Below are 27,457 nucleotides of genomic sequence, written 5' to 3'. Positions count from 1 at the left end.
TCTTTAATCTCTCTTGATAAATGAATCGCGCCGCTCCTTTAATCATATGTTCATATCCAAGCCAATTTGAATCAATTTGGCAGGGAGTATGTTGCAAGAGATGCCATGACTGCTGCTTCCTACCCCCGCGCCCACCCCCCCAGGGCCCTGGAGCCTACGCATCTGCTGTCCTCCCCCTCAGCAAAGAGCCCAAGAGGCTCATCAGGGGAAGGACCTCCTACCTGAGTGATGGGGACTTTTCAAAGTCAATCATTCCTTCCTGTCCTCTAAGCAGGCCCACATGGGACAGGAGGAAGATGGATTCCCAAAGGCCTCAGAAGTGGGAGAGACGAGACGAGTCCACAGCCTTCCCTGGTCACTGAACAAAGCACCCCATTATCACCCCTGGGAGAAAGTGCTGCCTTAAATCTAACCTTTATGCTTTCCGTTCCCCTTTCATTTCCTCTGAGCTGGTTCTCAGGGAAGTTGTAACATTTCATCACCTCTTATATAGCAACCTATTGCAGACCAGCCTATGATAATTTGTCCTTGCCTGCTCCTGCCACTGGCTGCCACCCCAATGCCTTTCATCTTTCCCCAGGAAGTCTTTTCTACATCCTCCGGGCTGGTGGGCTGTCCAGGACATGCTTGGTAATATACCAAGTTCTGCTGCATTTGGGGTTACTGCTCTTCTTCACCTACAGAGTGGTGTTCACAGACCTTTCATGAAAACAAAACCAGGGCTAAACTGAACGCTTCTGCCGCCAGCACTGAGACCTTGGAGAAAGGCCTTGACCTCTTGAACCTCAGTTTCTCCATCTGTAACACAAGGTGGAATTACTGGCAAGAAACTTTTGGCTCCTAGGTTCGTACAGAACCCCTCAATGCTGCCAACAGAACCTCACTCCCACCTCTTCATCACCTGCAATGAGGGGCCAGAGGAACCAACGGGTGGCACTAGTGGGGACTCCAGACCCGCGGGCTGGGGGACAGATGTCTTCGCCCAGCGCGAGGGCTGTCTGGGCTTGGTTCCGTCCAGTAGCCCAGATGCGCCTCCGCGTCCTCTTCATTTCTTTTCCTTTCTAATGGCGGGTTCTGCGCGTCCAGACCAACCAGCGCCCTCCAGTTCACGGTGAACCTGGGCATATTAGCATATTCATATTTGCACCCTCGCTTCAGGAGCTTGAGACCTCTGGCTCCGCCCCGGTCTGGAGGTTCCCCCCGCCCCCTTTCCGGAAGCCACGCCCTTTAAAGGGTCAATGCCCTTGAAGGGTTCCAGAAACCTTAAGGACCAGGTTCCCCCGCTCAGCAACCCGACAGTACTGTTTCCCGCCCTTTTAAGGGCTCCTGGAAATCCTTGGCGTTAACTGAGGCTGATGTAGCCCAGCCTCACCTGTCAGGAGTGTTGCTGAGGATGAGGAGGGCTCAACCAATATAACCATGGTGAGCACTAACTATGCCCCCAGTGGTTAAGCACTTCATAATCGCACTTAACCTTTGTCACAGCTCCGTAAAGTGTCCTTCGCCTGAGGAAACAGGCTCAGGGAGGGTGACGTCTGTCCTAGCACAGACCTCAGCTTGGCTCCAGCAACTGGCCAGGCGTTCCCGAGCTACTCTGGCCTTGTCAGAGGATAAAGGGAGAAGCGAGAAAACCAAGAATTGCTGTCACGATCCTCCTCTCAAGTAGCTGTGTGCCTGGTATTCACCAAGGCCTGCCCTTAGGAAGGAAGCACTTTCTGACAATTTGGGGAGGTGAGGGAGGGAGTAGGGGTGGGAAAATGTCAACCTCACATTTGTGTTGCTCCTTACAATTCTCAGAGCATCCCCCATGTGTGATCACATTTGTGCTTCAAGAACACGGTGCCAACGATGTTCCACATGGCCTGGAATGCATATTTGAATCTCTAGGCACCTCAATCTAATTTCATTCATTACAGTACAATGGAACAATCCATACCATTCTCTGGGATTCCATCTGGGAGGAGTGATTTTCAGAGCAATAGCCATTTTGAAGTTAACAAGGATGCTAGGTTTATTTAGAAGGGATTTTACAGAGAAATCGAGTCTTCTGTAGCGTAAGCTCCAGTGATGGGTCATATACATGAGGGAGATTCCAAAAAGGATGTGTGCTTCGCAATTGAAGTCAGTGACATAAATCTCCCAGAGGAATACTTAAATGTGCATATAGAATTTGCTTTAGATATCAAAAGCCAGCTATGACAGCTTTAAGGGAAAAAAACGCAAAAAAGATATTAAGTTTTGACACTACCCAGGCAAATTATATTTGAGATGGTTTAAGAGTCAAAGAGTTTCCACATTTTAATAAATTTTTATATGTTTTGTGCCACATCTATATGATCTGACTAGATTAGAAAAAGAAGCAAATGGATTTGGGGAAGAGAGGACACTAGGGAATTTGAAAGTGGAGAATTAAAAAAAAAAAAAAAATCCTGGTATGGGAATACAGCCAGTAGCTTTAGAAATATTACCTCTTTGAAAGACAGGTCAACAACTGATAACCAGGCAAATATAAAACTGTATGTGATGAAATAAGCCTCTTGACTCATATTTAATCCTGGGGACTGGCATCAGCTGCAGGTTGGCATCCTTGTTTAAGGGCTGCTTCTGGCCCCCACTGTCCTCTGGAGAGCAAGGGGGATTGACCCTAGTGAATGGCAGTGCCCTGGAAGGTTGTGCACTAGAAGCACGGGGCCATGACCTGCCTTTGCATGTCCGGCAGCTCATCTGTGGAGGCTGGTCCTTCCAGTGGACCATATACTGAGCCACTGGGCAGGATTTAATAGCAGAAAAGGAGCTCCTGCTCCCTCAAACTGGCAAAATAAGCCTAGAAAACCAACTCAGTAGTGAGGCACTCTGAAGCTCTGTGAATGGGTTCCTAAGGGAACATGTCCACATGACAAAAGTACATGTGAAAACACAGATAAATATTAGATGAGACTTCTGAAAACTAGAAATAGCTTTATATGGGCACGTGGGATTCTAGATGAAGTCTCTGTGCTTGAAATAAAAGTTTTCATACAATTTCTCTTTTAAGTCAGTACAGATGTGTATGTGTCAGAAACCAAAGAAGGCCCCCAATTAGTCATATTAGTGTGACTCTAAGAGGAGTGTCTTTCCCAGCACTGCATAGATAGAAATAGTAGCTGTGGAGGGTAAACCATGTGGCAAAGCTGCTTAGAAACCGCTTAGCTCCCTTGCTCAGGGAAAGCCATTCTTAAAGCAGCAGGCATCTCTTGGCATGGCTGCGAGTGGAAGCTGGAAGAGGAACAGATTGGAGGGTGGAACTTGAACAGGGTATTTAGGGAAGAGGCGCAGCGAGGGAGGGGTGAGAAGAGCCTCCAGACATACCCTCCCATGCTGCCTGAAGCCCTGCAGGTGACAGGTTTAGACAAGGAGACACGTGTTGATGCAGGGACCAGTGATGGAGGCGGGTGAGGAGAAGCCGAGAATCAAAAAGGTCATTTAGGATATTTGTGTCACAGTTACATATTAAAAAAAAATCTGTAAGGGTGGACATGACTCAATGGCCAGACTGTGCCTGGTTAATGGATTCCTGCTTCTCATACCTGACTCCATCGAAGAAGGTTTAGCCCCTTAAGGAAAAAGTATTTTCGCTATTTCAGAGTCAAGTGACCGGTGAGTTCTCTGAGAAAAACGAGCAGGTATTGGTTTTAGAAGGGGAGGACTGGGGGGTTCAGACCTCGCAGAAGGTCTGGGATAAGTCTCCTGGGGCTCGGAGGTGATCATCTCCCTCCCTGCCCCCACTCCTTGCTCCCCAGTAAAAATCAGCTACAAATCTCAGCTTGTTGGGAACAGATGGCCTTGGCTGACGAATAAGCCACCGCAGGCTGCTCCACCTGTTCTCGGGCTGGAATAATCAGCTCGAGACAAACATCGGCTCTGAAATAACTCATGGCAGCGGGTGATGCGCAGGCACAGATTCCAAAAATCTCTTAAATAGACCCCCTCCAACTCTCTCCCTTCCCCAGCCCCTAGAGGCCATCAGGGGAAGGTAATGGAGCGGAGAAGAGAGATAGAGCCCCAAGCTGAGAGCCGTGGTGGAGCTGGTGGTTCCGCCGGTGTAAGTGGGGGCGGGGCGAGGGCGGGGCAGGGGCGAGAACGGGGCGGGGCAGGGGCGGGGCGAGGGCAGGGCGGGGACGGGGCGAGGGCAGGGCGGGGCGAGGGCAGGGCGGGGGCGGGGCGAGGGCAGGGCGGGGGCGGGGCGAGGGCAGGGCAGGGCAGGGCAGGGGCGGGGCAGGGGCCAGGGAAATACCTTGCTCCAAGCCAAGGTAAGTTATTTCCCAAGAGCATATGGAGAACGTGGGAATGGTTGGTCCCTGTCAGGGACAAGTGTGAGGAGAGCCAACCTGTCGGGGAAAGTAGAAAACTGAGAATCTGGGATTCTTGTGAATGTGTTCGTTGAAGAAGTGATATGCAAATGAGATCAAGCTACCCACGAATCTCTCAGCAGCTCAGACAGCTCCGCCGGCAGCCGCTTGGGGGTGGCTGCCCAGGGGCCCGTACTTCTGCGCACTGGTGTTCAGCCTCCCCTGTGTTCAGCCTCCCCTCACGTCCTTGATGAAGTCTGCTGGGCTAATGTTGCCTGACAGAGGCAGATGAGCCCGTCGGGAGAGTGACAGCGCTGGGAAGCAATGGTGACGGCTGGTATGAGGCGGGGAGGGCGGCAGGGTTGCTGGCTGAAACTGGGGTCTAGCTCCTGTGGAGTCAGTCAAGAGAGGGCAAGGATTGAGAGAAAAGAGCTGGGTTGATGGCTTGCTCTGGGTGCCTCAGGCACCCTTTGATCCAGCCTCCTGGCCTGATGCTCAGAGTGTAGAGGGGCTCCGAGTCTCCAGAGGTTGTGCTGGCCTGGGGAAAAAGCCAGAGATCTTGGACACCCCAGTGTATCTCTAACTGCCAGATATGGTTCCCCTCAAGTGGTCCCTGTGACTCTGCCTGAAGAATAGGGCTATGGAGAACACAGCTCTTACCTGTCATTTAGGGTCCCACACACATGGTCTCCTTTAAAGCTGGTCATGCCACTGAGGTGGCCCCCATCCTGCTGAGTGCCTGACTCTGGTTCTCACCTTGCTGTATGTTAGAAATGCTCATGGAACTGTTTTTGTTTTGTATATGAAGAGTAAAAAACATAGTATAATGAGCTTTATCTATCAAACGGCTTCAACAGTCATCAACAAGCAATGAATCTTGCTTCATCTAAACCCTTGGATTATTTTAAAGCAGGCCCCAGATATATCATACATTTCCCTCGTGGCTCAGATGGTAAAGAATCTGCTTGCAATGCAGGCATCTCAGGTTCAATCCCTGGGTTGGGAAGATCCCCTGGAGAAGGAAATGGCTACCCACTCCAGTATTCTTGCCTGGAGAATTCCATGGACAGAGGAACCTGGAGGGCTACAGGCCATGAGATAGAAAAGAATCAGACATTACTGAGTGACTAACACTTTCACTTTCCAGATATATCACTTTGTGACTGAGCTCGTGCACACACACACACACACACACACACACCCATGGAAGATATTTGTTTAGTGTCTCTCCCTTAGAGAAAAAGAAAATGACTCCTTAAAATGTAACCACAATACTCTTATCACACCATTAAAAAGTTATCAGTAATTCCTTAGTACCAAATATCCAATCAATATTTACATTTTCCTGATTGTACATTTTACTAATTATATTAGTTTTATATATTATTTATATGTATAATTTATATATAATTATATGTATATATAAATAAAGTTGTTGCTCAGTCACTCAGTTGTGTCTATCTGCGACCACATGAACTGCAGTACACCAGCCTTCCCTGTCCTTCACTATCTCCCAGAGTTTGCTCAAACTCATGTCCATTGAATCAGTGATGCCATCCAACCATCTCCTCCTCTGTCACCCCCTTCTCCTCCTGCCCTCAGTCTTTCCCATCACTAGGGTCTTTTTCAGTGACTCAGTTCTAAGCATCAGGTGGTGAAATTATCGAAGTTTCAGCTTCAGTATCAGTCCTTCCAATGAATATTCAGGGTTGATTTCCTTTAGGATTGACTTGTTTGATCTCCTTGCTGTCCAAGGGACTCTCAAGAATCTTCTCTAGCACCACAATTCGAAAGCATCAATTCTTCAACACTCAGCTTTCTTTATGGTCCAAATCTCACATTCATACGTGACTACTAGAAAAATCAGGATTCAAACAACATTGAGGAGCTTTTTAAGAACTAGACCTGTGCCCAGAGCCTTTTCTCTCAGGGATTCTGATTTAATTGGCCTTGGGTGGGGCCCAAACATCATATTTTTTAAAGCTCTCTTGATGGTTTTAATGTGCAGCCAGGAAACCCCTTACCAGTTTCCTGCCAATTCCTTCTCATCCAGGCTATTAAATGCTTCTCCCACCTCCAGCCAATAGACCAGAGCAGTTGGCATTCACATACCTAACCTGGAGGTGTGTCTTTTCTAGGCTCCTCTTTCCAGGTGGGCTCCAACTCTCAACGGACACGAGAATTCCTTTTCTCTACTGATTCACGTACCATGTAGACCTGTTCCTACCACTTTCTCTCCTAATATGCCTGGTGTCTGTTCTTGCCTTGCAAGCATAGCAGATTTTTGTGTGTGTGTGAAAATAGCAAAATTCCTGCCTCAGGAAAAAGTGAGAACTTCCCTGGGGGCAGTTCTCATTTGGCTGCTCAAGTGGCTCCTTGCTGCATTGGAGCTGAGAGAGAAGCCTGCTGGGGGCTTGGCAGCAGATGTAAGGGAAACTGGGGACTGAGTAGGACTTGAACCCAGCACTTTTGGGGGAGTCTAAGAAACCTTTCTGTCCTGAAGATGTTGGCCCCAGGAGCATTTTAGAGAATTATGCCCACGTCCCTATTCGTAGAGTCTGCCTGCCTCTGCTCACCCACCCTGCCCCTCCACTCTGCACCGCCTTTCAGATTTCTTCCTCCCTCCTGTGTCCCCCTGCTCCATGCCTCACTGACTGTTGGTGAAACAAACCTAGTCTAAAATAATGAGCAATCAACTACCCTGATGCTTGGGGCAGGCTGGGCAGGGGCAGGGGGGAAGGGGTAGGGAGCTGAATCATTTATAAAGCCTAATAAAGATGCAGATGAACACGCTGACTTGGAGCCCCAGAGCTGGGCTTATTCATTATTCAAAGTTATGTAAATGCCACTGGGTCCTGCATGTTAGAATCCTGCCCCTTGTCCTCGCTGCTTCTTCCTGCCTGACAGAACCAGCCCGCCTTCTGCCTCCCCTTTCCCCTCAGGAGCTTACATTCATTTGCCCTGCCCAGAATCCCATTTCAGACTCTACCTGCTTTCTAGCCACAAGTCTTCCTGAGGCTTGTTGGGAGGTCCTGGCCTTCAGGCAAGATTGTGTGTGTGCTCAGTCACTCAGACGTGTCTGACTCTTTGCAACTCCATGGACAATAGCCTGTCAGGCGTTTCTGTCCATGGAATTTTCCAGGCAAGAATACTGGAGTGTGTTGCCATTTCTTGCTCCAGGGGATCTTCCCAACCCAGGGATCGAACCCATGTCTCCTAAGTCTCCTGCGTTGGCAGATGGGTTCTTCACCACTGAGCCCCCTGGGAAGCCCATCAGGTCAGACTGCTGCTGCTGCTGCTGCTAAGTCGCTTCAGTCGTGTCCGACTGTGTGCGACCCCAGAGACAGCAGCCCACCAGGCTCCCCTGTCCCTGGGATTCTCCAGGCAAGAACACTGGACTGGGTTGCCATTTCCTTCTCCAATGCATGAAAGTGAAAAATGAAAGTGAACTCGCTCAGTTGTGTCCGACTCTAGCGACTCCATGGACTGCAGCCTACCAGGCTCCTCGGTCCATGGGATTTTCTAGGCAAAAGTACTGGAGTGGGGTGCCGTTGCCTTCTCCACAGGTAAGACTATACAGGCCCAAATAGATGGACTTCTTATTTATAAAGATTTCCAAGGAAAGAACACCCTAAGAGTGCTTATATACATGTTTTAATATCTCACAAATCTGTTTACTTAGTGATTGGGTGGATTTCCTGAGGTCTAACCTAAATCCCTCTTGCTGCAAGGAAGAGGAAGCCCATCATTGAAATAGAATATCCAATAGCCAAATTCTCTTCACTCACTCTTTTAGAAAAAAAGAAATTATTTAACTGCGCCGGGTCTTAGTTGGTACACGTGGGATCTTCAATCTTTGTTGTGGTATGCAAACTCTTAGTTTCGGCCTGTTGGATCTAGTTCTCTGACCAGGGATTGAACCTGGGCCCCCTGCATGTGAGAACAGAGTCTTAACCACTGGACCACCAGGGAAGTCTTTTAATCACTCTTTTGAGAAGTAAAATGCAAGCATCAAGTCACTCCAGCCTATTGTCCCTGCATTAACTCATCCTTGTTGCCTCCTCTTACCTTTCTATTTTTGTTTGTTGTTTAGTTAAGGCGTCCTGCACAGGGTGCTACTGGAGGTTGGGTGATGCCGTGTCTTGTATTCAAGTGGCTTCTTTTGTGTGAGTTCTCAGTATTTGATACTCCCTAGGGTTAGTTCTCCGGAGAAGGCAATGGCACCCCACTCCAGTACTCTTGCCTGGAAAATCCCATGGACAGAGGAGCCTGGTAGGCTGCAGTCCATAGGGTCGCTAGGAGTCGGACACGACTGAGCGACTTCACTTTCACTTTTCACTTTCATGCATTGGAGAAGGAAATGGCAACCCACTCCAGTGTTCTTACCAGGAGAATCCCAGGGACAGGGGAGCCTGGTGGGCTGCCATCTCTGGGGTCGCACAGAGTCGGACACGACTGAAGCGACTTAGCAGCAGCAGCAGCAGGGTTAGTTCTCTGGTAGTCTAGGGTCTTGGAGGCAGTGCTCCCACTCCAAAGGCTCAGGGCTTGATCTCAAGTTTTGCGTGGTTCTATATATTCTTTTTCACTGTTGAGGCACTCCTGTCCACTCTCAGCTGGTCTTCTGCATGCACTTCTGTGTCTGAAGGTGTATTCCTGATGTATCCATGGCGAGAGAGGCACTCCATGTCCACCTACTCCTCCACCATTTTGTTCTCCTGCTTACCTTTCTAAACAGGTGACCCTCATTCCGAATTAGAACCACACTCCTTAAGACCTAAACCTGTCGTGGTTTAAAACCCAACCAAACTCCGATTAGGTTTTCACTTGTATCAACTACACCACATACCTTCTCTTTTCCACATTGGCACTACTAATTTGTGCCACACAGTTGCCTAGGTCTCAGGACTCAGATTACTTTCCCCTGACTCTCCTCTGTTCCAGTCTTTCCTTTTTCCCCCATCACCTCCTCATTTTTCAGATGGTGAGGCTGAGAGATGAAGAATTGGGTCAGAGTCGCAATGGCATCGATTGCCTGTGCTTTCCCTTCTTTTCTGGACTGCCTCTCCTCCCTCCCCACCCCCAATCTATTTTTAGCCTGCCTCTGTTTGCCTTAGTCTGGTTGGCAACCATGCCGGCCTCTTTCTCTTTGCTGCCCTTATCTCTCCCCTGCAGCTCATGTGGACCCCAGTTGCCCTTCCAGAGGTCTCTTCCTGCCTGCCCAATTTATTTTGATTTTCTCCCATCTTGAAGATAGGCAGGGTTTCTGCCTGAAAGCGGATGCCTGGCCACGGTCAAGCAGAAGGGAGGCAGGGAGATAATGCTGGCAGGTCTGCTTGGCAAATCCTTCAGTGTTACTAAAACCCTCAAGTTGGTCCTCTGAGCCCATTTGCAAGGGCTAGTCCTCTACTCCATAGCCATAGACTCTGTTCCCTGCACCCTCTCCTCCCCTCTGTGACCCCAGCCCACCCGCCATGAGAGATGCTCAGTTCCTCCCACTTGGGCTGTGTGCACATCCCTGCAGGTCCTCGCCTGCCTCCCTGGCCTGCGTGTTACCAGCCTCCTCTTATCCAATTCCTGCTTCTCTCCACTCTGCCCTGACCTCACCCCTCCCACACATACCCGCATGCCCCTGCCCCCACCCCTGCCTGCACTCTGTTTCTAGGACACCCTGGCTCATTTGTAAAGGGCCTTCGCCAGCTCAGGCAGGGCTTGTCAGCGTCCCCCACTTGTCCTTTCTCAGCCTCCTCTAGACACTGGTCCCCTCCTTTTGCTGTCACCAGCAAGCTGAATAAGACTGGATATTTTGGAAGGGGAGCTGCAGCAGCTGGCTGGGGGAGGAAGGTGGCCCTGAGAGAAGCAGAGGCAGAGGGAGTGGAGGGCAGCCGTGGAACAAGAAGGAGAGAGCGAGCCCCAGAATCCTTTCTCCCCAACTTTGCTGGCTGGGGAGCTGGCAGGATCTTCCCCTGATCCCTGTCTGTACCTCATTTCTGTCTTAGTAATAACACAATACCTTGCTTTACAATTCACCATGTGCTCTTACAGACATCCTGGTATCTGCCTGGCGCACTGCCTCTCCTCCAAGTCTGCTCAATGAGTCTCACCCTGACCACCATCCAAAAGGGCAACCCTTCCCCCAGCATTCTCTGTCTTCCCCACTCTGCTCTGTTTTTCCCCCAACACACTTGTCACCATCTAATGTACAATACAATTTATTTATGCGTATTATTTACATGGGCTTCCCAGGAGGCTCAGTGGTAAAAGAATCCGCCTGCCAATGCCGGAGATGTAAGAGACGTGGGTTCGATCCCTGGGTGGGGAAGATCCCCTAGAGAAGGAAATGGCAACCCACTCCCATGCTTGCCTAGAACATTCAATGGACAGAAGGGCCTGGAGGGTGGAGTCCATGGAGTCGAGAAGAGTTGTACATGACTGAGCGAGAGCACAAGCATGAAAGCATCAGCTACATGTCTGCTCCTCACTGGGCTGTAAACACCACAAGAGTAAGATTGCCATAGATTGTTTTATTCATAGATACATCCACCATGCCTAGCACAGTGCCTAGCACAGAACAGAAGCTACAAATATTTGTGTGTTGAATGAATGACCTTATTGGATCCTCACACACTCCTTTAGAGTTGGTCAGTATTATTATCCCCTTTTTAAAAATTTTTATTTATTATCTTATTTTTGGTTGTGCTGGGTCTTCATTGCTGTGTGAACGAAGTTGTGGTGAGTGGGGGCTACTCTTTGTTGTGGTGCATGGAGTTCTCATCCAGTGGTTTCTCTTGTTGCAGAGCACATGTTCTTGGCACACAGGCTTCAGTGGTTGCAGCGCGTGGGTTCTAGAGCATGGGCTTAGTTGCCTCCATGTCATGCGGAATCTTCCTGGACCAGGGATCAAGCCCTTGCCCCTGCATTGGCAGGTAGATTCTTATCCACAGGACCCCCAGGGAAGTCCCCCACTTTTTAAAATTGTGGTAAAATATACATAACATACAATATACTATCTTAACCATTTTAAAAAAGTCTTTATTTGGCTGCATCAGGTCTTAGTTGCAGCATGCAGAATCTTTTAGTTGCCGCATGCAAACTCTTAGCTGCGGCAAGCAGTATCTAGTTCCCTAACCAAGGATCGAACCCAGGCCCCCTGCACTGGGGAGCTTGGAGTCTTAGCCACTGGACCACTAGGGAAGTCCCCCATCTTAACCATGTTAGTGTACAGTTGAGTGGCATTTAAATACGCTCACAGTCTTATACAAACATCACCATCATCCGTCTCCAGAACTTTTTCATCTTCCCAAACCGAAGCTCTGTGCCCATTAAACAATAACTCCTTATTCCTCTCTCTGCTGCTGCTGCTGCTACTAAGTCGCTTCCATAGACGGCAGCCCACTAGGCTTCTCTGTCCCTGGGATACTCCAGGCAAGAACATTGGAGTGGGTTGCCATTTCCTTCTCCAACGCATGAAAGTGAAAAGTGAAAGTGAAGTCGCTCAGTCATGCCTGACTCTTAGCGAACCCATGGACTGCAGCCCACCAGGCTCCTTCATCCATGGGATTTTCCAGGCAAGAGTACTGGAGTGGGGTGCCATTGCCTTCTCCATTCCTCTCTCTAGCCCCTGGCAACCACCATTCCACCTTCTGTTTCTGTTAATTTGACTACTCTAAGTAGCTCACAAGTTTCCCAAGAGGTACTAGTGGTAAGGAACCCACCTGCCAATGCAGGAGACACGAGAGACTCGGGTTTGATCTCTGGATTAAGAAGATCCCCTAAAGGAGGGCATGGCAACCCACTCCAGTATTCTTGCACGGACAATCCCATGGACAGTGGAGCCTGGTGGGCTACAGTCCATAGGGTCGCAGAGTCAGACATGACTGAAGCAACTGAGCACACAACACACACACACACACACACACACGTAGCTCACACAAATGGAAACACACACTACTTGTCCTTTTATGTCTGGATGATTTTATTCAGCATTATGTCTTCAAGATTGATCCATAAGATTTAATATTCCCATTTTACAGATATGATTATCCTCCCCCGCCCCTTTACAGAGGCTGTGGCTCAGGGAACCAAATGAGAGCACCCAAAATGCAGAGTTGGAATGATGTTTCATTCCAACTGGCTAGCTTTTATAATTCCCAGGAGAAATCAGCATTAATCCATGTGCCTAGGCCTATGCGGCAATTGAAGACTAATTTCCTCTGTGTTGTTTTTCCTTTGAGAATATTTTTACTCTTTTTCTCATTTCCCACTCCTCCCCCCTCAGGGATTCCTCTGAACATTTCCAGCCCACCCAGTCCCAGTTTTTTTTTTTTTTTCTCCCCAGAGCTCATTAACTCCTATTCTTTTGGGTCCAAGGGGCCCCTGTCTGGAGATGCTCCTGCTTGGGTTTCATCTGAATGCGCTCAGCCTTGCTTGAGTCTCTGTTTACACCTCTCACCCCTCCACCCACCCTGGGGCAGTTATGAGCCTGTTTCCTTCCAAAGCAATTAGTGCAAGGAGGCCAGCCGACTCGGTGTTAATGCTGTTTCATTAAGTGGGAGCAATCCTAATGATAATAAAATGGCACATTTAACATTCAAACATTGAACAGGGTTTCTGAGCGAGTGTGTCTCTCTCTTCCTTTCTGGTAGAACAGCTCCATCTTCATAAAGACCTGACAATACACCTTAATGAGAGACTGGGGAGCCGAGCGTCTTTATGAGAGGAGAGAACCAGACAAAGAATCCAGAGAAAGAGGGTGTGGTGCGTTGAGGGGATAAAGACCCTAAGGAGTCCTGGGGTAATGGATTCTGTGGTGCTAATTCAGACAATTAAATTCTGTAAGAAATAAGGTCACATGGAAAATAAAGCCCGCCACAGGCTTTCATGCAAGGCAGTCATTTACTTATCTGTTTGTTCAACACTTTTTTTTTTTCAACAAACATTTGCTGTGCACCCACGACGAGCCACATTTTGTGGGGGTTCGTGATAGAGGATGGCTCTAGTTTTATGAAAAGGAGCTCAAAGGGCATGAATGGTCTACAGACTATCTTGTTTACCCTCCCCTAGGCAACTTTCATCAGATCTATCCAAAATTCAACAAATGCCCCCGTGAAGAGAATTTTAATAGCTGTTTTGGTCTCCTGAGCCGGTCCTTATGCCCCTTCCTTACTGAGACATCCACCTCCAAGGTCCTTGGCACTCTGTGATTGTAGAATATCTGATTGAACTGAAGCAAAAAAGTGGTGTGTGATTGGGGAGTTGGCCAGAGAAAGAAGGTACGTTCAATCAGCCGGTGTTTATGGGGGACTGAAGAGAGTCACGAGGAAAGGATAGCTTCCCACAGCCTTTTTCTTCCTCTTACATGTCTTTCCCAGCTTTATTTCCAATTCCTGGGCACAGAAGGGGAGCTGCTGGCCAGGGGGTCAAAGGTGGGCTTTGCGCAGGCTGGGAAAGCGGCTGATTCGAAAAGGTGTCAAGTCATAGGATGGCGTTAATTTCATGCTTAATTCGTACAGGATCTTCCCCACGACGGGGGACAACTTGAACCCATGCCCTAGGGAAAGGAGAACAGGTGGTCAGGCATCCTCATAGACAGGGGCTGGGCTCCCTGGAAGTCTCCTACACAGTCCCCAGACAGGGTTAACCTTCCCACCGGTCGCACCCCAAAGGCAGAAGTTGCCTCCCACCATGAGCACCCCTTATTCTCTGATAGCCCCGTTCAGCCCCCTTATACACGCACAATCTGGACTTTGGCCCTCCTCTATCAGCTTAAAGCATGAAAAACACCATTCTGTCTTGCACCAAGGTCAGCTTTAAGGCACCCCATCTTCCCTCACTCAGGCTCACCAGAGAATCCAGCACCAATGACAATGTTGTCGTACTTTGGGTGTCTATCAAGAACGAAGTGCCCATCGGGGGTGTTCTAGAAAGAAACAATCACACCTGTGTCCTTTGAGGATAGAGGGAGGAAGAAGAGCTGCAGGCTCAGAAGGGAGGAGACTCGGCTGGATTTCTTTCCAGAAAGAATGGGAACAGGACACAGGCGTGCTTTCTGCATGCCAGTGCCCTGGGGTACGCAGGTCTTGATCATTTGTCCATCTGTCTCTTCTTGTACAGAGCTATGAACACAGTAGGTGCTCAGTTAATGTGTGCAAACTAACTTCAGCCAAGACGCCTCGGGCCCTGGTGACATCTGTCTCTTCTCTTTGTCCCCAAGGCCTGCTCAACTAGAACATCTTGCCACAAACTCTTTTAGAGTTCTGGGAAACACAGTGAAGGACTGCCAGACGTAAGCCTAGTTTCCTAATGAAAAGGAATATGAATAACCTCTAATGGGCCCTCTCGGGTGGAGGCGAGACGACCCTCAGAAATAAGCTCATTTGTTTCAAGTCACATTCTATGTCAGGGGTCAGGCCGAGTCTGGCCCAAGCTGCGCAAGGCCGGTCTGCGCCATGGCCCTGCTCCCAGGGCCGCGGGAGGGCCTGGCCCGGCTGCCCACACACTTACCGTGTACATGCAATGCTCCATCACAGCAGGCTCGGGCTGCAGGTCAGGTAAGTGATCTCTGACAAAACCGCTCAGGATGTGGACATCTCGGATGTCTGAGAAAGCTGCTGGGCAGTCCCGCTCCTCGGGATCTGCATTGTTGCCGTGGTGATAGCAGACCTGGCTCCCAATCAGAGCGGTTTGAGCTGGGAGGCCCCGGCTTCCTGCACACCACCCCCAGCCCGGCAGGAGATGGGGGGGCCAGGTTGTACACAGGAGGCACCCCAGCCATCACCCCAGCCTTCCGCACTCCTGTCAGATGCTTTTTGTTGCCATACAAGGTTGCCTAGCCCTCCGATCCCCTGCTAACCCTCTGTTTGCAAAGGAAGGGCTCCTTTTGCTGGGCCCCAGGACAGCTGGGAGTCTCGTGCGGCACATACTGAATGGTGAAGTTGGTTCCTGCTGCTGCTCACTGGGGTCTGAGGGAGCTCATTGAGAGGGAAGTTAGGGTAGCCGCCCCAAATCTGCATGGGACCCTGTTAGCCTTCTCTGGGCCTCTCCCCTCACCTTCATCAGCCCTGGGTACTCTCTGGAGGGCAGCCCGTAGATGTGGTGAGGAGCCAGGCTGAGGCCCAGGCCCACGAAACACGGAAAGGCCTGGGACACACTGTAGCTTCCAGGAACCTTCTCTTGCCAGTAACACACGTTGATCCGCAGGGTCTTGGAGCAGGAAGAGAAAGTGGGAAATGAAAAGGAGAGCATTCTGGGGTCCTCCAGATGCCCTGCTCAACTCACCCATCTTTGTTGCACTCAGTTCTCGTGTCATTTACATGTGATATTATGTTGTGTGCGCGTGTGCTAAGTTGTTTCAGTCGTGTCCGACTCTGCGACCCCATGGACCATAGCCCCCCAGGATTCTCTGTCCATGGGATTCTCCAGGCAAGAATATTGGAGTGGGTTGCCATTTCCTTCCCTAGGGAATCTTTCCAACCCAGGGATCAAACCTGCATCTCCTGAGTCTTCTGCATTGGTAGGCTGATTCTTTACCACTGCACCACCTGGAAAGTCCCAAGGCCTTTATATATATCATTTAATTTAATTCTCCAACAGCCCTAGTCCCCATTTTACAGGCTATACAATTGAGGTTCAGTGAGGTGAATGAACTTGCCCAAAGTCATCCACTAACACATGGCAGGTGGCAGATTCAAGCTCAAGTCCCTCTAGGTCCAACTTTTCTTAAGCACAACCTCCCAGGCTTCCAGGTCCCTTTACCTGGAGAGGTAGCTCAACTCCCAAGGGACGGAGGAGCCGGTTGGTCCAAGGACCTGCCGTGATGATCAAGCTCTTGGCTTGGTAGCTCCTGGAGGTAGTTTTCACCGTGACTGGTAGCCCTGGTTTTATCTCCACTACCTTCTCTCCATCATGCACTATGCCACCTAGCTGTCGAATTGCATCCTGAAAGGGCAGAACAGGGAAGGAAGAATCAGTTTTATATGTGGTTCACCCTGGTGGACAAAGAATCCTTCACTGAGGGCAGAAAAGAGAGGACAGACTCTAGACCTCCTCACCCATATTGTCCAGGCCTAATAGGATATCTAAAATCGCCCTGCCCCCATAGTCAAGACTAGAAGCAGCAGGGCAAAGGTGCTCATCCGGCCGGAGGTCAGGGGATGGCTGATGGGGACCCAGGATGCCCAGAGCAGGAGCTGTGTGGCCCCTAACGATGCACCATGTCACCTGGAGGGCTCTGAGTGCCTTGTCGGCATAGAGAACTCCTCCGGACACCTCCAAGAGCCCCACTTCTCCCCTGGCCAACCGAATATTGGGGAAACGTTGCTTCAGTTCCTCAGATGAAAGACACTGGTGCTCCACTCCCCGCCTCGACAAAGTAGCCTGGATTATCTTTAATTCTGGATTCTCCTTCATTCCCAGCAGCAGTAGTCCAGTCTGCCTGTTAAAAAGAGAAAAGGAGCCCTACGTGAGAGTTTGTGCCTGGGCCCTTCCTTCTCTGTCATTCTTCAGCAAGGGTCCGGGGCCAGGCATCAGGGAAGTCCTGGCCTCACATTCAGAAAGCAGGCAGAGGCATCTCTGTTCCGTTGGGAGAGTCCCAGTGCTGAGCTGGCGTCCAGCCCGTCCCTCAGTCTGCCCTTGGCTGTCACTATGGGTTTGCTTGTCCCTCCATCTTCCCTCCTCAGGATCCACCCCGCCCTTGAGGACAGAGATCCTAAGTCCTCTTTTACTGTCACACCTAGAAGGTGGTAAAGGTTGAATGAATGTGATAAGATTTCTTCCCCTCCCTCCAGTTCCCTGACCCTACTCACTGTTTTGATCTCTGTTCTTCAGAGATCAAGGGGACAACAGAGGATGAGATGGTTGGATGGCATCACCGACTCAATGGACTTGAGTTTGAGCAAGCTCTGGGAGATGGTGAAGGACAGGGAAGCCTGGTGTGCTGCAGTCCATGGGGTCTCAAAGAGTTGGACACAATTGAGCAACTGAACAACAACAACTTTATCTCTTTTCCCTTCCCCAACCCCTTGCTGTTTCTTTTCACTGTCCCTTTTCCATGGTGTATCATGGTTTATCCCTTCCTGTGTGTCTATCTCTTGGTTCCTTCTCAGGCTGCTTGTTTTGTGGAAAGGGTCCTAAGTTGGGGGTTCTGGCTCTAGGTCCAGTCCTGGCATCCTCTCTGTGACCTTGCTCTGATTGCTCGCTGAGCCAACCCCCAGATTCCTCCTCTGTAATGCATGGCTGTTGGACTGTCAGAGGTTTCACATCAGAGAGGGTGTAGAAGTGGCCTGGATCTTTTTTTTTTTTTTTTTTTGCTTGTCATAATACCTGGGGGTTGTCACTCACATTTGGTGGGCAGGGGCCAGGGATATTAAACCTGGAAAGTTCAGGAAAATCCCACCCAAATGCCAATAGTGCCCTCATGCAGAAACCCCAGTAGACAGCCTCTTAGGGCTCCAGGCATTAATTCAGTGATTCGGTGATTGTGTTTCTCCCTGTACATCCCTGTATGCTTCTTACTCTGAGTGAAAGCTGTTTCTGTTTAATGCTTTCCACCTCTCTGTCACCAGAGATCAGAGCTGCCTTTTTGTGGAAACTGATAAAAACAATAGAAGGGTCACTTTGGCCCTTGGGACCACTCCTGTAGTCCCTCTCGGTTCCAGCAGCCACAGTGACAAGCATCAGCCTGACACATCCCCCAGGTACTGTATATAAAGCTCGTAATAGCCTATAATGGAGTCTCATGGATATTACATGCTTCCAAATCCCACATTATCTGGTTGGGGGGATTAAAGAGAAGATTGGGAGGGGGTAGGGACACAGTGGGCCCTGGGGCCGGTGTCAGTACACAGAGCCTCGCAGTGTGCCCAATCCATTTGCCATGGCCCCCGCCTACTCAGCATCCACCACTGATGAGAAAGCACTGAGCGCCTCTGCCTCTTCAAAGCTCGGCAGAGGGAAGATGCTGTAGAAATCCCCACCTGTCAGCAGACAGTCCTTTTCCTGTGGCCCCAGAAGGACTTCAGATTGGGTTTCAGGTAATGAAAACTCGCCTAGTAAACTCCTTGGTCAACAAGAAAAAGAAGCCACCCAAGCACACATTCTTGAGCCCTTTGTACCCCATGAAGCTGTGGCTGGCTACAATTCTGCTCAAGTCCTGGCTTCATTCTCACCTGAGCAGTCATAATATCAGATCCCTGACCCGGAAATTCCCGAGCAGCATATTTTAACCTCTGCCTGCAACGTACCAGCCTTGGTCTCTCGTATATTCTGAGATTTACTTTCCCTTCATTTTACCCTCCTTTTCTTCCTCCCTTCTTGCCTTCCTTTCTTTTTTCCTTCCTTCCTTCCTTGAAATAAGAACTCCTCTTACAGGAATGTACTGCATGGAGGAAATGAACTCATGCCAAGGCAACGGGCAAATCTGTCAAATTATGAAATACTGAGTGATGTTCTAATTCCCAAGCCGTCCTGTGGTGGCTGAAGCGGGAGCACCCCATCCCTAGGAGTAATCAGCGAGCTGATTCTGCCGGTGAATGTAATTGTGCCGATTGTAATCATTTTGCTCCAGCTCTCTGCCCCTGTGGCATTTATTTCTTAGCCCAGATATTGATCTAACAGTGGGAAATTTTCCGTCTGAATTTGTGGTGCCGGACCCTCCCCTAGTCCGAAGATGCGTTTGGGAAATTCTCATTTTCCGTGGATCACAGCTGAGCTATTTGGCCCGAGGGAAACCATGCACTGCTGGAGAAATGCCTTGGATTGGAGAGAGATTTTTTGACCATTATGAGCAAATCGGAAATAAATGTAAAACACTGCCTGGAAATGCAAAGGCCTGTCATTATGGGAGATAGGTGAGAGTCTCCTGTGGGAAATGTTTAGAGAATTGGAAATCAGTCAATCAAAACCGGGATTGGAGAACGGGCTTTTTCTCCCCCAGTATGAAGATAGATGACTTCCACGGGCAGATTGAAAATCATTTAAGTGCTTATTTTCTTAATGGCTTTTCCTAGATCCCAATAAACAGTCTGCTCATTCTGCATCAATTTCTCACCCCCATGCTCTGGACCTCCCTTTTCTCTTTTTCTGCTCAGACCCTGGCTACCAAGTTTGGGGAGGAAGAGGGTGAGAAGGGACAAAGATCTCACAGGCCCCCCCCCCCAAAAAAAAAAGAAAGACCAGGAAATGAGTAGTCAGGGAGTAGTCAGGGCTGGTCTAGAAAGACAGCACCTTGAAGTGAGGCTGGGTGCCAGGGGACTCTGAAAACAGTTCAGCTCCGAAGTCACAGGACACCATCAACTGAGTGCTGAGAATTTGGTGCTAAACTGTGCCTTCCTCCCAACCCTAGCTGGATCCAGTGCTATGAAGAGATTCCTCCCAGCAGCCTGTTGACTTCTGTGTGTGTATGTGGGTGTGTGTGTTAGTTGCTCAATCATGTCCAACTCTTTTCGACTCCATGGACTGTGACCTGCCAGGATCTGCCCATGGAATTCTGCAGGGAAGAATACTGGAGTGGGTAGCCATTCCCTTCTCCAGGGGATCTTCCTGACCCAGGGATCAAACCTGAGTCTCCCGCATTGCAGGCAGATTCTTTACTGTTTGAGCCACCAGCGAAGCCCTTGACTTCTCTGTGGCCCTATTAAAGCCTTAGACGTGATAGAGGGAGTTGGTGATGAGGGATTTTTACCAGTTACTACAATAGGACAGGAGGCAGGATGGAGCTGGGAGGAATTGGGAGGGGCAGACAGCTCTCCGTGCATCTGCCATCTCCCATTCCAAGCTCCAGCTTCCCCCTCTCTGGGTGAGAAGTGCCAGGCAAGCCAGCTCTGAGAGTCACCTTGGGAAAGCGACTCCGATAGGACTTGGTAATGGCTGCTGTCTTTGTTGGTTTTCGAGGAGCTCCTGGTGTTTCATCTTCAGCTCAGTGGGCCGAGGTGGAATTGGTTAACAAAGACTGCTCCAGGGAGGGGATGTGGCTGACAAGCCAGACACTTCTCAGACACAGGAAGCAGCAGCTGCGGAGGGGGCCACCAGGTTCTACCAGCAGCTGTACTGCCTACGGCTGTGATCTTGTCTGATATTGTCAGCTAAGCAGGGGCAGCCGGGGTCAGGAGCTAGATAGTAGGACTCAAAGGGAGAAGACGGGGGCAGGAAAGAGATGGGCCACAGAGCTGGGATTTGCTCTAGGTATCAGCATCCTGGCTGTACACATCACAAAAGACTCAGACCTTGTGATCTGACACATGTGTCATTGTCTGTTCCCGGAATATATGCAAATATCCAGAGCCCACCTATATTCAGTATGCCACTGTCACTGGAAGTGGCAGAGCAGAATGAAAAGAATTGGACAACCACCTTAACTCTCAATTCTTGAAGGCTTTTTTAAAAAAATCATCATCAAATATCAAATATCAAAATCATCATCAAATATTAAGTAAATATATTTGTATCTATCAGTTCAATTATGATATTGTGCTGGTTCTTCCAGAAGAACTTAGGAGAATAAGAACCACACGGCTGATGAATCATTTAGAAAATCAGAATTAGGAACAAAAGCTCAAGGAATTGGAATGGGAAGTATCTGTTCTGTGGCTCCGAGTAAAAGAACTAAATAAACTTGTGTGCCTGAGTAAATTAGGTTGGCCATAAGGAAAGAATTGTTAATAATAACAACACAATAATAAAACCTAGCACTATACAGAACTTTAAAGATTTTTCAAAGAACATTCACTTCACTCTTCATTTTCTGTAAGTGGGGCTTCGAAGCATAGGGAGAGTCTTTTTTGGGGGGAAAGCAGAGAGAAAGTCTTTTAAGATGGGCTAGGATATGTCCTGGGCCTCACACGTGGCTCACTGGTACAGAATATGCCTGCCAATGCAGGAGACCCAGGTTCGATCCCTGGGTCAGAAGATCCCCTGGAGAAGGAAATGGCAACCTACTTCAATTCTCTTGCCTGGGAAATCCCATGGACAGAGGAGCCTGATGGGCTACAGTCCATGGGGTCAGAAAGAGTCAGACACGACTGAGGCATGAGCACATGTATACACATATAGCAACCTTTGACCTGGGATAATTTAGGCATAAACTTGTATGGAGGCAAGAGATGGACAAGGTAACCAGTCTGTGGTATTTCCTAAATCAATCAATCAATTCAGTCGCTCAGTCATGTCTGACTCTTTGTGACCCCATGGACTGCAGCACAACAGGCTTCCTTTCAACTCCCTGAGCTTCCTCAAACTCTTATCCTTTGAGTTGGTGATGCCATCCAACAGCCTCATCCTCTGTCATCCCCTAAATCAGGAGCCAGCAAGATATGACCCAGGGGCTATATCAGGTCTGCCACCTGTTTTTGCCTATTCCACAGCCGAGATGGTTTTCATGTTTTTAAATGGTTGATGAAAAGCAAAAGAATATTTCATGAGATGAAAATTATGTAAAGTTTCAGTATCCATAAATAAAGTTTTATTGGAACCCAGCCATGGTCATTTGTTTTCATATTATGGTGGCTCAGATGGTAGAGAATCAGCCTGAAGTGCAGGAGACCCAGGTTCAATCCTGGATCAGGAAGATCCCCTGGAGAAGGGAATGGCAACCCACTCCGGTATTCTTGCCTGGAGAATTCCATGGACAGAGGAGCCTGGCAGACTATGTGGGGTCACAAAGAGTCGGACAGCTCTTAGCGACTTTCACTTTAACTTTATTCGTGGCTGTTTTCACAATGGCAGAGTTGAGTAACTGGCAGAATTGAATCGCTGCAAAAGAGACCATATGGCCGGCAATGCCTGCAAAACTTACTATATGGCCATTCACAGAAAGTTTGCCAAACTCTGCTCTAGACTAAACGTTGAGTAATTCTATGAACTGCACTACTGGTTAAGATCTTGACTGGTCAGTAGCAACCCTCTCATAAGTTTGTGGGGAGAATTAAATGAGTTAACATGGATCAAGTACTTTTAGAACAGCCTTAGTTTCCTTTTTATTTTTTTCTGGCTGAACAGCATACAAGATCTTCCCTGATGAGGGATCAAACCTGTGTCCCCTGCATTGGGAACGCACAGAGTCTTAGCCATTGGACCCCCAGGGAAGTCCCAGCTTCTTATCATAAGCACTAAAACATGCAGTGATGATGATGATGATGGTGATTTGTCAGGTACCATTCTAAACCCTTTACATACTTATCCTCACAACAGACCTAGGAAATAGATATTATTACCTCTATTTTGCTGATGAGAAAACTGAGTCTCACAGGGGTTAGACAGCTTGCTCCAAACCGCACAGTTAAATATGTCAGAGTGAGCTGATATCTAGAGCCAGGCCTGCCTTATTCCAAAGCCCTTCCAAATTCCTGCCTTCCTGCCAAAGAGGATTGTGAGATCATGAGTCTCCTATCCAAGGGTCCCTTTCCCTCTCTCCAGTAGCCTTCCCCTTGATGTCCATGCTTCCTGCATCCCATCTGCCTCCTCCTGCATTTCTTTCCCTCCTTGCTCAATGGAGATAGATCGCAGCTGACCCAGAATAACTGGAAGGAAATGCCATATATTCAAAGGTGCTAGGCATAGTGCCAAGTATTTCATAAGAGTCTCGTTTAATCCTCACAAAGCCCTAGAAGAGAAAATGAGGTGAAGAGAGGTACAGAAACTTTTCCAAGGTCACACACCTGGTCAGAGGTAGAGCACAAAGTCAAATTCAAGCCTGTCTGACTCCAGAGTTGTCTCCCCTCTGAAAGATTCCACTTTCCAAACATCTCTCAGTTGCCTCCTTGTCTTCTGGGATGAAGTGTGCCCTCTAAGACCTCAGCAGGTCTTTCAGCACAAGATACTCAGCAGTATTCACAGATGGCTGACAGAGAGGGGGGTCCCTTTGCCAGGCCACCCCTCAGCAAGACATGCTCCTTTATTTGGGTGCTGGGTGCATTAGCTGCCTCTGGAATCAATCTGTAATTAGCTGCCCTAGCTGTATTTGCATAATGGATTTCACTTTGTTCTTAAGTTAATGGTGTTTTTGCAACAGAACAGTAACCTCTTGGTTCCTGGCCATTAAAATAACTGCCACCCTGTAGGGTAGAGCAGTGGTTCTGTAGGAAGTTCAGTTAAGAGCCTTAGAGAAGGTGGGAGGATGATACGACGGGTGGTAAAACTTCTCTTTGCCTCCTGGGTTGTCGCCTTCTTCCCCATGAGTATTTGAAAGGTCATGGTTGGGGGACGGATCTTAAGGGTCAGAAAAGACATGGGAGCAACAGGCTCCCATGGAAATAGCTGTAGGCTCCCTCCATGGCAAGCAGTGCAGCCTGAGGAGCTTCGCCATTTGTTCCCATGGGAGGAGGTATGCAGAGAAAAATGAAATGGATTTATACGGTTTGTTCTAGGGGTGAGGACCCAGTATGAAAAGTTGTGATACTAGTCGGAACATAAAGAATCAAGCAGAGGGACTTCCTCTGCTTGGTCCAATGGTTGAGAATCCACCTTGCAATCCCGGAGTCATGAGTTCGATCCCTGGTTGAGGAACTAAGATCCTACATGCCAGGGAGCAACTAAATCCATGCACCAAAACTACTGAGCCTGCGTGCCTCAACTAGAGAGTCCACGTGCCGCAAAGAACAACACAAGATCCCGTATGATGCAACTAAGACCCAACACAGCTGAATAAATAATTATTTTTTTTAATTAAAAATAATCAAGCAGAATTCTCCTCCTCTATTTCAATCCCTGCCCCGACAGGGTTTCTGTCAGCTCCACGGAAATGTAGATACACACTCTAGCTCTGGGCACCTACCCACTGTCTTTCCAACAGCTTTCCCCAAACAACCTCTGCAAGCCTTGGACACATGGACTGAACCCAGCCCTGGAACTCAGAGCCTGGCTGGAGCCAGCTGGACCCATGGCGGGATCATGATGACAGCAAGCAGAATGCCTCCATGTGTCTAATACCTCCGAGACCTTGTGTGTCCCTTGTTGTACATCAAAAGTGTTCTTGGCACCACCCCCTCTCATGGTAAAAGCACCCCCAGGTGCCAAGCCCCAGGATTCAAGGAATTCTCCCCCACCAACCCAACCTGTATAATTGGGTTCCCGCCTCATGCTCCAGCTGGGCCCACATGGAGTAGCACTCAGCCATCATCTGGGTGTAGAAATCTTCTGGGTATGCCCTTCGGATGATCCGGCTCTGCCCATGGGAGCTTCCTCGGGAGTGCGGGAGAAAGAACTGGAGAGGGAGAACAAGAGACAGCTGCAGCTGACACCCCTCCCCTTTAGGAGCCAGCTCATCCTGTGCTGTCAACAAGGAGCACTTATCCTTCAAATATTTCCATACAGTCTCCCTTTATGGCCAAGTACTGACTTGGCTTCAGAAGAGAAGTTCTTCAGTAGTTCTAACTCATGCCTCCTTTTTGCTAACATCATTCGCATCCCAAAGTCCCTCTGTGAGTTAGTCTTCAGTCATCCTGTTGGAACCTCCATTTAGACTCTTGGAGAAGCAGAATTAGAAAGATGCTTTGAGATCTTTCTAGTCTAGGCTCCTCATTTTATGGACAAGGAAACTGATGCTGACTCTTTCCCTGTAGTTCAGATTGCTCAGGACAAGGGATCTATCTTGGGATTTAACAAGAGACGGAGTGTTTCCTGCGAGGTTGGACCAGGAATCCCTCAGGCTTTGAGAAAACTGATCGAGAAATGAAGAAGGTTTCCAACCAATCTAGCTCATTACCAAGAAGAGAAACCAAAAGCATCCTGGATAGATGCAGGTAGAACGGGAAGGTGGAAAGCTTGGGAAGGTGGGCTGGGTGGACCTGCCCTGGGAAGGACCCTGTGGATACACAGGGCCTACCTACATGTGCAGTGGCCAGTAGATTGCACTTCATGGGGTCACTTTTTTATAAGGAAAAAAAACAAACCTAAGTCTCATTTCCTGTGTATCAAACAAGGAGACTGCTATTATCCAGAGGTGACAGAAGAAAACAGAAGCCTCTGCTGGGTTGCAGGGTAAGGGGCCAGAAATATGCCAGGACAAACCCTGCCTCCTAGGCGGACTAATCAGCCTTTGCCTCCAGGCAGAATTACCTCTACTTAAGGTTACCCAAAGCAGAACTGATTACTTTTCTGGGCCAGAGCAGCCATTTTGGCACAGAGGATCCTGGGTAGATAGAAGGTAGAGCATGGGGCCTGGGACGCTTCTTGGTCAAGGACAGGATCTGGGAGGCAGCAAAAGGAGGAAATGTGCCTAGAAACCCAAAGCAGGTCTTAGGGAGGGTGGAACTGTCTTTGCATTGTCATGAAACACACCAGACTGCTAAGCTTCACACTGCACAGAATTTGTGATGACCAGGCCCTTTGATTTGTGATGATCAGGTCCTCCACCCCACTGTCTGCTGGCTCCAGAAAACCGGGGGTTGGGGGAGAGGAGAAAGGGACCGTCCCTGAGGTCAGGAGTGCAGAGGGGACACGGTACCTGCTCCAGCAAGAGGACTTTCTTGCTGTGTTTGGCCAGGTGGTACGCCGTGAAGCAGCCCTGGATGCCTGCCCCGATCACAATGGCGTCATAGAGCTCCCTCTGAGCAGCCATCCTGCCCGCTGAATTAGCCCTACAGCCTCAGAGACCACAGACACCTCAGAGACCAGAGAGGGCCGGCGGAGGCAGGCTCCAGACTCAAGGAGGAGGAGTAAAGCAAAGTCCAATCTGGTCAGCATTCCCACAGTCCCCTGGGCCCTGGCCTTCGCCCCACTCCTCCCAACCCCCAAAGCCTGGCACCGGGCTCGGTCCCCGCCTCCCCTGCAAAGCAGAGCCGGGGAGTCTGATTTGTGAGGTTTAGCCCGGCTCAGCTGCCAGCCTCACCCCTTGCATCCCTCTAGCTTTCTATTCTTGGCTCAATTATTGTCATGCAAATGGACTCCTTCCTATGCCACCTTCCTGTCTCATTACGATCTTTGTCTCAGGACTCCGGCCCTGGAATTTCAATGCCTCCCAGACCCAGCCGGGCACTGGGACTGCTGCCTCCCCCTGCTGTCTTCCCACTCTCCAGCCTGATTTCCTTTGGAGACTCTAAAGGGCCCGGCTGAGAACTTGGCACGATGCCCAGGGTAAGACCCACCTCCCTGGTGGGTGGTGAGGTCAGGGGGTAGGCTCAGGGGCCAATTGGGAGGGCAGGTTTGTGATTATGAAATTATTCTCAGCGTGTCTGACTTGTGTCTTTTAAAAAGGAGAAGGGGAAATGATCCTGAACAAATGGAAAGGACAGAGTAAAAGGAAGAGCTTTCTCTGGAGACACAGAAGGGGACCAGGCACTAGCCTAGGACATGAGGGGCCCTGGAGTGAGGGTTCCCTCTGTGCCAAGCAGTATGCTAAATGCATTTGGGACATAGCCAGGCTGTGTAGGGCCTAATTCTTATACAATTCGGTGGGACTCTTGAAGAAAAGGAAAGGAAAAATTGTGAATACAAAATTAGTTGCTAAGACTTGGAAAAGATCGTGCAATTAAGGAGCCCCGTGGTTGAAGTTTCATTAGCTTCACGGTGAATCAGCCTCTGCATGCATTGTCTAGTTTAATCCTCACAGCCCTAGATGTAAATATTGATATTTTTATCCCCACTTTTGGCACATTAAAGATGGCCCCCACTTCTTGGTCACGCTTCCCATCACAGGCTCTGTAACAGCTTGACCCGTAGGATATAGAGGAAGTAACCTGGGGACACTTTCTGGCCCAGGCCTTAAACGCAGCTTTTTGGATCCTCCATGTTAGTCCAACCATCCTGTTGGAGAGACCACGTGGAGAGGCCCTGAGACTACATGGAGAGACAGACATAAGAGTGAAGCAATCTTGGGACTTCCTAATGGCCTAGTGGTTAAGAATCCCCTTGCCAATGCAGGGGACACTGGTTTGATCCTTGGTCCAGGAAGATCCCACATGCCACAGAGCAACTAAGCCTGTAAGACACAGCTACTAAGCCCATGCTCTAGAGCCCGTGCTTCACAATAAGAGAAGCCACTGCAATGAGAAGCTCGTGTACCACAACTAGGGAAAGCCCAAGTGCAGCAATGAAGACCCAGTGCAGCCAAAAACAAATAAATAAATAGTTTCTTTAGAAAATAGTGAAGCAATCTTGGACCTTCCAGCCCACCCTAGCCACCAGCTAAACACCACTGAGTG

The 27,457-nt window shown here is 49.2% G+C and overlaps 1 protein-coding gene across 1 annotated transcript; it reads right to left on the bottom strand.

Annotated features, from left to right (window-relative positions):
- Positions 1–12,279: 12,279 nt before the first annotated feature.
- On the bottom strand, positions 12,280–25,971 carry PIPOX (pipecolic acid and sarcosine oxidase). The gene is made up of 8 exons (XM_027518145.1): positions 25,762–25,971; positions 24,371–24,519; positions 16,545–16,758; positions 16,080–16,262; positions 15,375–15,527; positions 14,829–14,987; positions 14,169–14,244; positions 12,280–13,875 (listed from the first exon to the last, which is right to left on the bottom strand). The coding sequence occupies exons 1-8, from the start codon at positions 25,873–25,875 to the stop codon at positions 13,745–13,747; spliced, it is 1,179 nt and encodes a 392-aa protein (XP_027373946.1). The 5' UTR covers positions 25,876–25,971; the 3' UTR covers positions 12,280–13,744.
- Between the last annotated feature and the right edge of the window lie 1,486 nt (positions 25,972–27,457).

The sequence above is a fragment of the Bos indicus x Bos taurus genome, chromosome 19 (genome assembly GCF_003369695.1).
Source record: "Bos indicus x Bos taurus breed Angus x Brahman F1 hybrid chromosome 19, Bos_hybrid_MaternalHap_v2.0, whole genome shotgun sequence".
NCBI classification, from domain to species: domain Eukaryota; kingdom Metazoa; phylum Chordata; class Mammalia; order Artiodactyla; family Bovidae; genus Bos; species Bos indicus x Bos taurus.
The sequence above is the reverse complement of the archived record's forward strand: the minus strand, read 5'-3'. Positions and strand labels throughout refer to the sequence as shown.